We start from the raw sequence: 12938 nt of genomic DNA, 5'->3' as shown, positions 1-12938 counted from the left end.
CTCTAGCCTAATACGTCTGCCTATAGCCTATATTGAAGTATGGTTAATATATTATTATATTAATCAATTTAATATAGCGTGCGACTAGTTGACTAGAAAAATCTTTAGTAGAGGGCAGGCCTACTTAGCACAAGGAAGCTCTCCATTTTTTAAATAAAATGCTATAGCCTAATGACATTACGAAAAGTGCGACAGCTGCAAATTACGTCGTTATTGCACTGCACGAGTTATGTATGCGTAAGGAGTCAAATGTTTTTTTTAAAAAAAAATTTTTTATCACCCTAATTTGATTATGAAGAATGATTTGTTGATCTTGTTTTCCCTTTAATACATACCTTCCACAATATAATTTTCAATTACTTTCAAAAAGTGGTAGGGACAATATCGACCCTGGCAAAAAGTGGTGGGGACATGTCCCACCCGTCCCATCCGCAAATTACGCCTATGACTGAACACATGCATACTTAAAACGAAAATGTACTGTACTATTCAAAGCTTTGGGGGGGTTTTTCGTAACAGTTTAATAGTATTTTATGAAAAGTCTCATATGCTCACCAAGGCTGCATTTATTTGATCAAAATACAGTAAAAACTGTAATATAAAGTAACTTTTCTATTTTCATATACAGTATTTTAAAATGTTATTTATTCCTATGATGGCAAGTTGAATTTTCAGCATAATTCTTGAGTGTCACATGATCCTTTACAAATCATACTGATATGCTGATTTGCTGCTCAAGAAACATTTCTTCTTATTATCAATGTTGAAAATAGGTGTGTTGCTTGATATTTTTATGGAAACCATGATATTTATTCAGGATGTTTTGATGAATATATTCAAAAGAACAGCTTTTATCTGAAAACATTTTTGTCTCAGTTTTGATCAATTTAGTGCATCTTTGCTGAATAAAAAGATTAATATATTTTTAAAAAAATGTATTTAATAAATAAAAAATCTTACTGATCAAACTTTTGAACATTACTGTACTTCATTAATGTTTGTTTAACAAATGAAGTAAATATTGCAACCGTTTTGGATGCCATAAAGACTGTTTTCCTAAATACTCCTTCCATCTTCCATTAATAAGTCGAAATGACAGTCCTGTCTCTAACTCACACCACTGCTGGAGCCAATGTTGCTGTGTTAGGAAGCTCAAATCACTGAAACAAACAGAGAAATGTTCTGAAAGCACCACAGAGTTCCAATGTTGACATGTTTCCTGGAAATCAACCTGCTAGTTGACTCTGCACTGAGATAGGAGAAAGTATTTTAACATCAAGAAAATTACACACTTCAGCTTTAATGTGCACCTGCATCCATGTATCCATGAATTAGTCACTAATTACATTTTGACTTAATCGTTTCTGCAATTAGTGAAAAACGCACATTCAAGAAAGTCGGTGCACGATGCCAAGCGTCTGAATAAACATTCGAATGCGAGCATAAATGTCTCGCCGTTGCAACAAGTTCAGATGAAAGCGGAACTATTGAAATTGTGTCCCGTGTAATGACCTTAATTAGAGCATGTGCAATAATATCTGCATTCCCTTGTCTGTTCTAATTATGTGGTGATGCCGAGGGCCAGATGAAAATAGAGCTGAACTCTACGGGGTCTCATTCATAATCATTACATACACACACACACAATCTGAAAAGTGGGGGCATATCTAAATCTCATCGGCCTCTCTAAATACACATTAGAAATATCATTAGTTTAAAATGCTCCGTTGCCACAGATACACTCATGTGAGAAAGTACTTGAAAGCATAAAACTAAACTTTCCAGACACAGCATTGTTGTGACAGATATGATATGAATATAGAAAAATGCATACGTTTGTCAAAGAAGGCTTTTCTTCTCTGCTGTTGTTCATGTCTTCGCTCCTCAGGAAGTTTACTTTCTGTCAGCGGCTCAGCGCAACTGTGCCAGGCGTACTTGAGTCATGAATATTAATTATTTTGTGATGTTCACCCTAACTGATTTGCTAAAAAGCAGACATTTAATGCTAACCTCAGCTGGATTACCGTTTACCATGTGCGTGTTTGTTCACTATAAAAGCATCTGATTGACAGAGGCTTCTGCAACATTAGATCAGAATTGACCTGATTTTACTTTCTTAATACACATTCCTGTTCTTATTATTTTTGGTGCATGTTATTCGAAAGAAAATGAGCATCTTTAAATGCTTCTGAAAACATCTTTACATTTTGGCTCATTTTTAAGCCCCCTTAGCTGTTATAAATTCACTGTAAACCACGGCTTCACAGGGCTTATTGCTTTTATAAAACGGTTATTCCATATACGTAGTAAGGTTTCACAGCATAAAACAGAGCAAATAAAGTGTAATGATATAAGTAAAAACAGTATTCTTCCACCAAACAATCGCTGTGTCTCATTTAGAAGGCTGCGCCCTCCGGAGGTCGAATCCTCTGTAGGATGCATATACTAAGTGTCCTCAATCTAGAATTAAACGAGAACGGCCTTCGTAGGACAGGCGGAAAAGGAAACCGGAAGTATCACGTTGCTATGCCAACACAAAAAAAAAATGCTTTTACTTGTTTTATGTTGTTCAATGTTCGAGGAGCTGCAGCGTACGTACAGCAGACATCTGTTAGAGAGAAAAAAAGGAGGAGGATATTAAAAACAAAGTTTATCTGTTTTTACCGAGGCGATTTAAGGTAAGTTGTAAACACCACATCTGCGCTTGTGTGTACATCTGCCGGCGCCGGCATTTTTCAAATTAACAACGGCTGTTTACGGCGACGCAAAGAATTGTGGGTTATCTGTAGCAGCGAAGGATACACCTCATGCATCCTCCGAATTCCTGTGAAAGAAGGTCACATTCGAAGGTCGCATTCAGAGTGTCCTACTTGCGTTTCTGAAATGAGACAGCCTCGATGACGTATGCTGCCTTCGAATGCGACCTCCGGAGGGCGCAGCCTTCTAAATGAGACACAGCTAACGTAGTTCCTCTGAAACGGTTGTGGTTCCAACAAAGTGGTTGCCGAGCAACAGACAGAAGAAAACAAAGGTGTATGTTTGTAGAGTAATTTACAACAACTTCGAACTGTATATCAATGATCTCAACCAATCAGAATCAAGGAGCGGAACTATCCGGTTAATAATGGTTTGCAAATGTGTCCCATCAACTTTTAAGTCATTAATTTAGCCTTTTTATCTTTGCAGCCCAAGAAAATAAACCTCTTTAAAGCAAAACAATTATCAGATAATCTGAATTTCGAAATTTGCAAAAGTGTTTGCCTCTGCACGCGCATAATCTCCGCTGGAGATAATAATTAATCACTGATTGCTCTAAAAATTACTTTATTGAACGGAAAGGCTACAAATTATTTGCTTGGTTAATTACATTCGATGTTTCGAACACAGCTGATGTGTCGATTCCTTTCCTGAATTTCTCTGAAAATGCCTGTAGCTTTGCCGTAGCACATTGATTAAATAGATTTCCTTCTAGCAACCTGGATATGGTGATTGCATTCACATACAGGAGAGAAGAGATAGAGAGTTGTGGGTAAGCTTCCCTGCCTAAGCTTCTTCGGTTAAAACCAGACACTGCGTGTTGACCGAGAAAAACATCTCGGGGGGAAAAAAAAACATGTGAAAGTCACTAGCTGCCCCTCTCTAAATCTAGAGATTTAGTTTCTCTTTCCCCCTATGGAACGACTACAGTATTGATTGGCCCCCAGTTTCCCTCAACAGTTAATCCCTACTTGTGTCCAGTTTCGTGTTCCCTCTATTACAGACTAAGCCAGTCCGGCACTCAACAATAACGATGGTCTGCTGACCCGGGGCCAATGTGAGAGAGTTAGTAGCTGACCGACACAGATGGAATTTTGACAAAATTAAGAGAAATACTTGACTGAGATGCATCTGTTAGAATGGGTTTAAATGACAAACCAACTAATACGCCGTCATTTTCAAACAAATACATTTAAAATTATTAACGTGGTTTAGTGGTAAAATTTCTAGATATTATTTCAAGCTGAAATATTATTTTAAATATTTTTTTGGAATGATAATTGCTTTTAATAAAGAAAAATAATAATTACAAATATAAATACAAAATAAAAATCAGCCACAAAAAAACTGAAACAAAATCATATAAACATAATGTCATGGAGTTTATCCATAGAGCGACTGATGCAGAAAATCCAGTCTAATAAAATGAGTTTGCTGCTTCAATAAATTCCAGCTAAATCCAGCCATAACTGGAATCAACCTCAGTGGACAAAAAGCCAAATAACATCTGGTCCAGCGGTCACAATGCACAAACAATCCCAGCATCCAAACAAGTCATGCTGTCATACGTGTCACGAGAGATGGAGTCAAAATTTCCACTTTATCCTAAACTATATTGACAAGTCTAGTCCTAAACAAGCGCTAAAGCAGCTGTCACACACACATGCACACGCACACTCCCAGCAGTCTATCCCGCTGTATAAAAGCAGTCCACTCTCTAACAATAGATTTCCACTGCTCCAGTGAGCCCATCAGTGCCTGTAACTGGCACGATAAACAAGGAAATCCTATCTCCTCGGAGCAGATAGCGGGAAAAAACTCCTCTGCATCACACAACACATCAAAATACATTCACGATAAGAATGAACAGGACCCCATCGACAGAGAGAGAGAGTTGTAACTGGCACGATAAACAAGGAAATCCTATCTCCTCGGAGCAGATAGCGGGAAAAAAACTCCTCTGCATCACACAACACATCAAAATACATTCACGATAAGAATGAACAGGACCCCATCGACAGAGAGAGAGAGCGGTCCAAGATTTATGCATGCTTTATCAGACTTGAGCGGGGAGAGAGAGAGAGCGAGGAATGGATAGTGTCGAGAAGAAGAGGTATGGCAAATGATAAAAGAACATGTGATGGGAAACCGAGGGTGGGAAGCCGAATCTGAGAAAGCAGCGACCAAGTTTTTTCTGACTTTCCGCTTGCCTCTTGACTCGCTGCATCCATCTCTATGCCCCATTAATTCTCTATGCCTCTGAATAAAATCTCCTCATGTCTTATTGTGTGGGTGTACTTTGAATTACTCTTCGCAAGAACCCACAGGGGGATAAATGATGATCAACCGGAGGTACAGAGAGAAATAAATCACCTTGAAATGAAATCGATGATGCTAACTAGGAGGAGGGCAAAGCCAATTAATTGAGTCATATCGCAATAACATGTACTTGCATTCGCATGATGCGGTTCTATGCAATGATTCAAGGGAGGACAAACAAAATTATGCTTGTTAAAACTTGCTTTTTATTGTAATAAATGTGAAAATTAAATAAAAGCTGTGAAAATGATAATCATGCCCACCATTGACTCACTACAGGAGCCCTGGGGATTGTACTTGTCTTCTAACATGCTTTAACTCTATTTGAACAACATCGGTGCTTTGAGGTACTGATTACAATATTAGATCCACTCGTGTGGGGTTGTAGGCTCCAATCATCACACAAAACCCATGGATCTCATCTCAAACTTCTAAAAAACAACAAAACAAACAAAAAAAATGTCTATTCGATGACTATTTAATGCATATTGCATGGTTTATTCTGACTGCCTGGCTTTTTATGCTTTTGCAATGCCAAAAACTCTGACTTGGCATGAATAGGTGTTTGGACTAAAAGCTTTCACTTTATTTTTGGCTTGGAGGATACTGGACATGTGACCCCACCCACCTCTTTATCAATTCCTGTAACTTTGCCATCGTCCACTCTTAAAAAAATGCACCAAAGACTCACATTTTGACAAAAGGGTCCGAGTATCCATTCGAATCCATGGCGGCCAGGTGGGCACAGCGAATAATTCCCACAGTCAGAGAACTTTTCTCTGTGACGTACAGCAGAGAGACCAGGATACGGCCACGCTAGACAAACAGAGAAAGACAGACAGGCTTGGTTCCACTGATCAATATTCAGACCATCAATAATACATTAAACAATATATGTCAGTAGGGTACAACCAGGCTAAACATCCCTTTAGGAACAACATGACTGTTTTTGTAGTTCTCAATAAAATTATAATTTTTATTGTATACAAATGGAATAACAAAATTTGCATTAAAAATATTTCAAAAAATGTACATAATATATATATATATTCTTACTGTATTTTGGTCAAACAAATACAACCTGTATTGAGCATAAGAGTCTTTTGAAAGGTGTGAGTATATACTTGAAACTCCTTAAGCAAAGGATGTTTTTGCTGTTCATCAGAATTTCATAACCTGTTAGCTAAAATTAAAGAAATACTTTTAGTTAGAGAACACCATATACAATATAGTACAGGCAGAAATGATAAGACTTGTCTCAAAACGTTCACTATAATTTTAGAGATTCTCATTAGTGACATCTCCAAAAAGTTATTTTATTACTATTAAAAAAAAAATTATTATTACATTTTTTTTATTTTATTATTATTATAAAAACTTATTTTAAATATAATTACCTTATAATCAGCTACTTAATATGATAACCTTATGGACCAGGTCAGTTTATCAGTCCAAAGTGGAAAAACAAGTGTTCAGGAAAGTGCTTTTTTTGTTAATTGGTGTATTGAGATAACAAAAATCAGGTCCTTTCATCCTGGGGGCTTTGTCCTCGTTGTGACCTCAACGTGAGTATTCTACAATCTGGGCAGTTTCAGTGTAAACAGGGAGTTTGCAGAGGTCTCAAGTATAGGATGGAAAGTATAGGATCTTTACCTCCTCTTCCACAACAGAAGTCCCAGGATCCACTGCCTGGCTGTTACCCTCCCGGGTCTGTAAAACCATAGAAAGGTTATTAATAATACAGCAAATACCCAAACACTAAATTATGCATAGTACAAATTCCAATGGACGTAACCTCACAACAGCCACAATGACTCACTCACACACGCACACACACCTGTGCAATTCTCTCGAGGCCCATGTTGTATTTCTTGCTCTCTCCCTCCTTGAGTTTCTTGAGGGCCACCCTGACTTCACCTATGAACTCATTCCGTCCTAAACGATCCATATCACACACACACAGCCTGCAAGAGAGAGAGAAAGATGGCACTCAAAATTCTTCAGCTCAACTCTCAAGACAGAACATGTTAAGTGTGTGGCACGCACAGCCAAAGAGAGAATACGTAAAGAGAGGCTGAGGCTCTGAGCTGAGAAGTAGGTGGTATTGACTAGAGGCTGGTCATAATATCGCTTTTGACCATTTAATTTGTGCTGATAAAAGCTTTTGGAACCATCAGATATCGAGAAATATTTACACTTATGTTAATATTTTCCTGTTCAACAGGACCTCTGTGAGCACCCGAATATTACCAAAATCAGATTGGTGACCAAATTAATTCAGATAAAATGACTTCTGTATTTAAATTGAGCCAATCTGCAAGACTAGATTGCTGTATAAAAATAGCCACACTATTAATTTTAAAACATTTCATGCATCGCTATTCGGTGGCAGAGCTATTTAATCTACAACTTCACAAAATAAAACAAATGACACTGTATCTGAGTTGAGCATTTGCAATCTAAATTAATCATAATTCAGAAGACATGGTTTCAAATTTAAAAGACATGGTTATGGCAAAAAACACCAACAACAATAAAAAAAGTTAACATCTTTTGTAATGTCTTTTTGGATGCACATGTAAAAACAAAAACAGTGCTGACAGTTCAGCCTTATTCTTATACGAGAGTCTCTTTGATTCATTTGAATTGACACTTCTGAGCCTGTTCTTTTAATTAACGAATCAACTTTAATGAGTCACAGGTCTCCACAACTGAAGAGTAATTTTTTGAATCATTTAAAAGAACAAATAATTATCTTATCTAATTATTATAATTATAAAATATCTATTTTATCTAATTTTATTTAGTCTATTTGATTCATTTATTCATCAGATACTGGGAAAAATTTACACTTATGTTAGTTTTTTGCACAGTTTACATTATCCTGTTCAACAGGACCTTTATGCAATCCTGATTATTACTAAAATCACAAATATCAGTGACAAAATTAATTCAGGTTAAAATGACTTCTGAAATTAAACTGAGCCAATCTGAAAATCTAGATTACTGTATAAAAAGTGTCACACTATTAATTTTGAAGCATTTCATGCATCACTATTTGGTGGCAGAGCTACTAAATTTAAAGCATCATGACAAAATAAATGATACTGTATGTGAGTTGATGATTTACAATCTAAATGAATGATAATGATTTAAAAGTAATGGTTCATGAAAATAACAAATCTCTTGTCTTTTCTTGCTGGATGCACATGTAAAAACAAATAAACAGTGCAGCCACTGAAGTCTGATTCATGTAAGAGTCTATTTGATTCATTACATTTGACTACTGTATTGACACTTTTGAGCCAGTTCTTTTAATAAATGAGTCAACTTTAATGAGTCAAAAGACTACAACTGCAAAGTAATTTTTTGAATCATTCAAACGAATCATTCACTGAATCTGCCAGAATGCTTACTGAATTAACATCTGACTCACTGAGCCGCATCATAAATTTCATTCATGTCTGACTTGAAATGAACCTCTTTCACAGTGTTTGTGTCCTTAATCCTCTATGGATGACATTATGAAATATGATGAGAGACTTAATCAGCATAATTACTGACTGGTTGCTCAATTGCATAAAGGTAAAGTAACAAACGGCAAGCTAAATTTCAGTTTTTTTATAATAATATTTATATTTTAATATATTATAAATGAATACAAATTGAAATATGCTACTATAAATATGCTATATTATTTTTTCATCAATATATCAATTTTAAAAACTATGGGCTAATTTGCTTTCCCCCCAACTTAGTTATTGGAACCTGCAAAACCTTTTATCGAGCAATCTCTAGTATTGACTCTGAGAAAGAGGGAAATTAAGGGAACAAAACAACAACAGCAACCAGAATGAGAAAAGAGTAATTTAAGCAAAGTGCCCAATGTAAGAAAAGACAGATGGTTTTTACGTCAGCGACAGAGATGTAACAGAATAAGAAAACTGAGTAAAGAATATACTGTATGAAGCAGAAAAACCAGGATGAGGAGACAAATACCAAAATTGAGGAGAGAAAGAGCTGAAGTGTTAATGTGGGTGTCAAAGAGCGAGAGCGCGAGAGGCTGTACGCAAGCAGACGACACTGACATCATTATTGGAACCTGCAAAACCTTTTATCGAGCAATCTCTAGTATTGACTCTGAGAAAGAGGGAAATTAAGGGAACAAAACAACAACAGCAACCAGAATGAGAAAAGAGTAATTTAAGCAAAGTGCCCAATGTAAGAAAAGACAGATGGTTTTTACGTCAGCGACAGAGATGTAACAGAAAAAGAAAACTGAGTAAAGAATATACTGTATGAAGCAGAAAAACCAGGATGAGGAGACAAATACCAAAATTGAGGAGAGAAAGAGCTGAAGTGTTAATGTGGGTGTCAAAGAGCGAGAGCGCGAGAGGCTGTACGCAAGCAGACGACACTGACATCGTGATCTTGTTGGCTTCTCACTTCCGTCTAGGGCTCGGTTAGTCATTCCTTCCAGGCAGGTATGTACACATCCTACCATAAACATATGCACACACACTCGTGTGGAGGTGGATAACAGGGGCTCTCTACTTCCTGTAACCTGTCCTGGGGACCGTTCTTCCTGAAGCTGTTATTTATTACTCGTGGGGTTGAGCTTTCCTTGTTAATGTCAGTCACAGTGATTATGTTGAGAGTTTGCATGCATATGGAAGTCACCAGCATGCAGGACATCCGAAAGACAGGTACTATTCAGTGTTTATTCGGTACTGAACTGTGAGTCAGATGAGTCATAGGCAGGCCCACGCAGTATTTCACAAAAAAAGCTCCACAGGTTTCTGCAGAATTTGACTGCTCGATATTTTGAGTTTTTCACATGTTTATTAAGTAATCATATGATAATTCAATGAATGATTTCAGCTACCATTAAGAATGCAGTACACTCTACTTCATTTAACACATATTACAATCTAAAACTGCTCCAAACAATGATAGAACAATTAATGGATGGATGGATGAATAGATGCATGGATGGATGGATAGCTAGAATGATAGAAAGATGGAAAGATTGACCAATAGGACGATGGATGGACCGACAGAATGATGGATAGATTGACCAATCGAACGGTGGAGGGATGGACGGATAGCAAGAATGATGGATAGATTGACCAATAGAATGATGGATGAATGGATGGCTGGACAGATTGACCAATAGAATGATGGATGGATGGATGGATGAATGGTTGGATAGCTAGAATGATAGAAGGATGGATAGATTGACCAATAGAATGATGGATGGACAGATGGACGGATGGATGTATGGATGTATGGATAACTAGAATGACAGAATGATGGTTAGACTGACTGATAGAATAATGGATGGATGGATGGACAGACAGACAGATAGCTAGAATGATGGATGGATAGTTAGAATGACAGAATGATGAATAGATTGACTGATAGTATAATGGAAGGACAGATGGACAGATAGCTAGAATGATGGATAGATTGACCGATAGAATGATGAATGAATGGATGGATGGATTGATAGAACGATGGATGGATAGATAGCTAGAATGGTAGAATGATGGATAGATTGACCGATAGAATGATGGATGGATGGATAGATTGACCGATAGAATGATGGATGGATGGATAGATTGACCGATAGAATGATGAATGGATGGATTGATAGAACGATGGATGGATAGATAGCTAGAATGACAGAATGATGGATAGATTGACTGATAGAATGATGGATGGATGGATGGACAGATGGACAGATAGCTAGAATGATGGCTAGACTGACCGATAAAATGATGGATGGATGGATTGATAGACAGCTAGAATGATAGAATGATGAATAGCTAGAATGATGGATAGACTGATGAATGGATGGATAAAAGGATAAACAGAATCAGAAAATATATCTAATTTTTTTTGCTTACTTGGATAAATCTAATTACTCCACCCCTAATTGTCGGAAATGTTAAAAAGTTGTCAAAAATCCCTCTCCACAACTGTATATTAAACATCAAACTTCTGATTGGCGGTAATCGCTGCATCATACATTTTCACTCTAGTGAGGGTAGAAAAATGACCCTGTAAAGTGTCATGTCTGGTTAGGGCAAAGAGTCAGGGTGTTTTTAAAATCTGGCAAAAATTTGTCAGCTAGGCTCCTAAAAGACTACTCAACTCACACTGCCTACTAATAAACAATGAACACACATACTGTACGCTTACTACGATGGCGACTCCAGTAATAGCATAGGATGCTTTACTATAATGGCACAATAACACTATTGATAACGCAGTCATTCTTCAGAAAATGTTCCCTGCCAATAGCCTGCCAGCAGCACTCATTGTTCTCATGTGGGAAATGACATTCACATGACAAAAGACAAGCTGACGATAGAAAAGCAGTATATTGACAAAGGGCCATATGGGAGGAAATATAGTAAATATGGAACTACTATTTGCTCTGCATAACACCTCCAAAATCTTGCATAACATATGAATTCCTCTCGCCTCACCCTTCACTGAACAACTGCAGCCGGATTTGAGATCGGCCAGCTGTCACAGCCCAGACACAGTCACCGTGACAAGGTGCTGACGCTGCCCGTGGTGACACTCCATCTATGCCCTGGGCTCCGACAACCTGCTCTTCGGGATGATGGTCACAGAGCGTAACAGAGCAGAAAGAATCATTGAATCAAACTCATCCTTTGGGATTCCAAAGTGGCAAGAATCCATGTTCACCACAAGAAACAGATCGGCACGTGCCACTTTTGGCACAATGTATGCACCTAATTGTTTTTTTTTAATCTACAAGAAGTTTCTGTTAAAAAAATTCACAATTTCTACAAATATCTCAGCATACTGCAGAAGCAAAAATCGCTGGATTGAAGCACTGAGGTAAATCGGGGTTGAGTTAAAAAACCTTTCAGCATAAAACTCAAATTTTTCACAGTCTCAACCAAAAAGTGGAACAAGTAAAGCAAGCGGCTTCGCTCTCTCTTTATCTCTGCCTCTCTCTCATCCCACGAGAGCTCCTGCTAGGTTTGTTTCCTGGCTGTGGATCACAAGGGTTTCTATTACATTTCTAGAGAAATTGCCCCTATCTCGTTCTGTCCTCTGAGTTTTATTGCTCAAATTGTAGCGTACCTCTACACAGAAGGTTAGACCCAAGTGTGGGTGTTGCACCACAGAGACATCCACTACATGCTGTCGAAGACACACACGCATACACACAATGTGCTCCGAGTGACACTATGCTTCTGCAGAGTTTTCTTGACCTCAAAGTAATGAAATTCACACATGTAGTTCACACATGATATCATTGCCATTAATAAGTTGGACGGAGACACTCATGGGATTTTACAGAGAACCATATGTTCAAAGGTGAATTGGAAGTGCAAGTAGAGCCAAAAATACTTGAAGCTGGTGAGGATCATGGGAAACAGAGGTAGTACAGTACCTGAGGGTTTTCGTGGTCATGTCAGCAGCCGTGATGCCGTGATAGATGAGTGTTTCATTCCACACTGGATTCAGCGTGTTCTTTAAAGTCTTGGTGCGCAATTTATTTGCCTGAAAAAGAGAGGAAGAGTGTATTGAGACTGATAACAAATTTAATTTATAAATACACTGGGTAAAGACAAAGCTGCTCGTGCACAATTTTTGCTGGCTTTGCAACAGCTGTGCACGCACATAAATTTGTTCTTACCGTCAGTCTAATGTTGATGAACCCAGATTATTGTAAATGAGGGAGCGCATGCTTCAGTTAGTCATTAGCATAAGACATGCCCAAACCATCTCCATATAAGGGCTTCCACAAAACCTTTCCTATCTTTCTTCACTCTCTGAAAATGCTCTCTAAAGATCCCTCTCACCTGAGCAATATT

The 12938-nt window shown here is 37.7% G+C and overlaps 1 protein-coding gene across 2 annotated transcripts in view; it reads right to left on the bottom strand.

The window, feature by feature from the left end:
* The window catches only part of LOC107598995 (double C2-like domain-containing protein beta), a 41566-nt gene that overhangs the window by 9959 nt on the left and 18669 nt on the right, over positions 1-12938 (bottom strand). For both annotated transcript variants that reach the window (XM_016290479.1, XM_016290478.1), the window contains 4 exons: positions 12515-12624; positions 6914-7040; positions 6730-6786; positions 5768-5892 (listed from right to left, as the gene is read on the bottom strand). In XM_016290479.1, coding sequence (XP_016145965.1) covers positions 5768-5892; positions 6730-6786; positions 6914-7040; positions 12515-12624 — 419 coding nt within the window. The remainder of the gene's footprint in view (positions 1-5767; positions 5893-6729; positions 6787-6913; positions 7041-12514; positions 12625-12938) is intronic.

The sequence above is a fragment of the Sinocyclocheilus grahami genome, unplaced genomic scaffold, assembly GCF_001515645.1.
Source record: "Sinocyclocheilus grahami isolate Dianchi unplaced genomic scaffold, SAMN03320097.WGS_v1.1 scaffold259.1, whole genome shotgun sequence".
NCBI lineage: Eukaryota > Metazoa > Chordata > Actinopteri > Cypriniformes > Cyprinidae > Sinocyclocheilus > Sinocyclocheilus grahami.
Note: the sequence above shows the minus strand (reverse complement) of the source record. Positions and strands in the feature narration are given on the sequence as shown.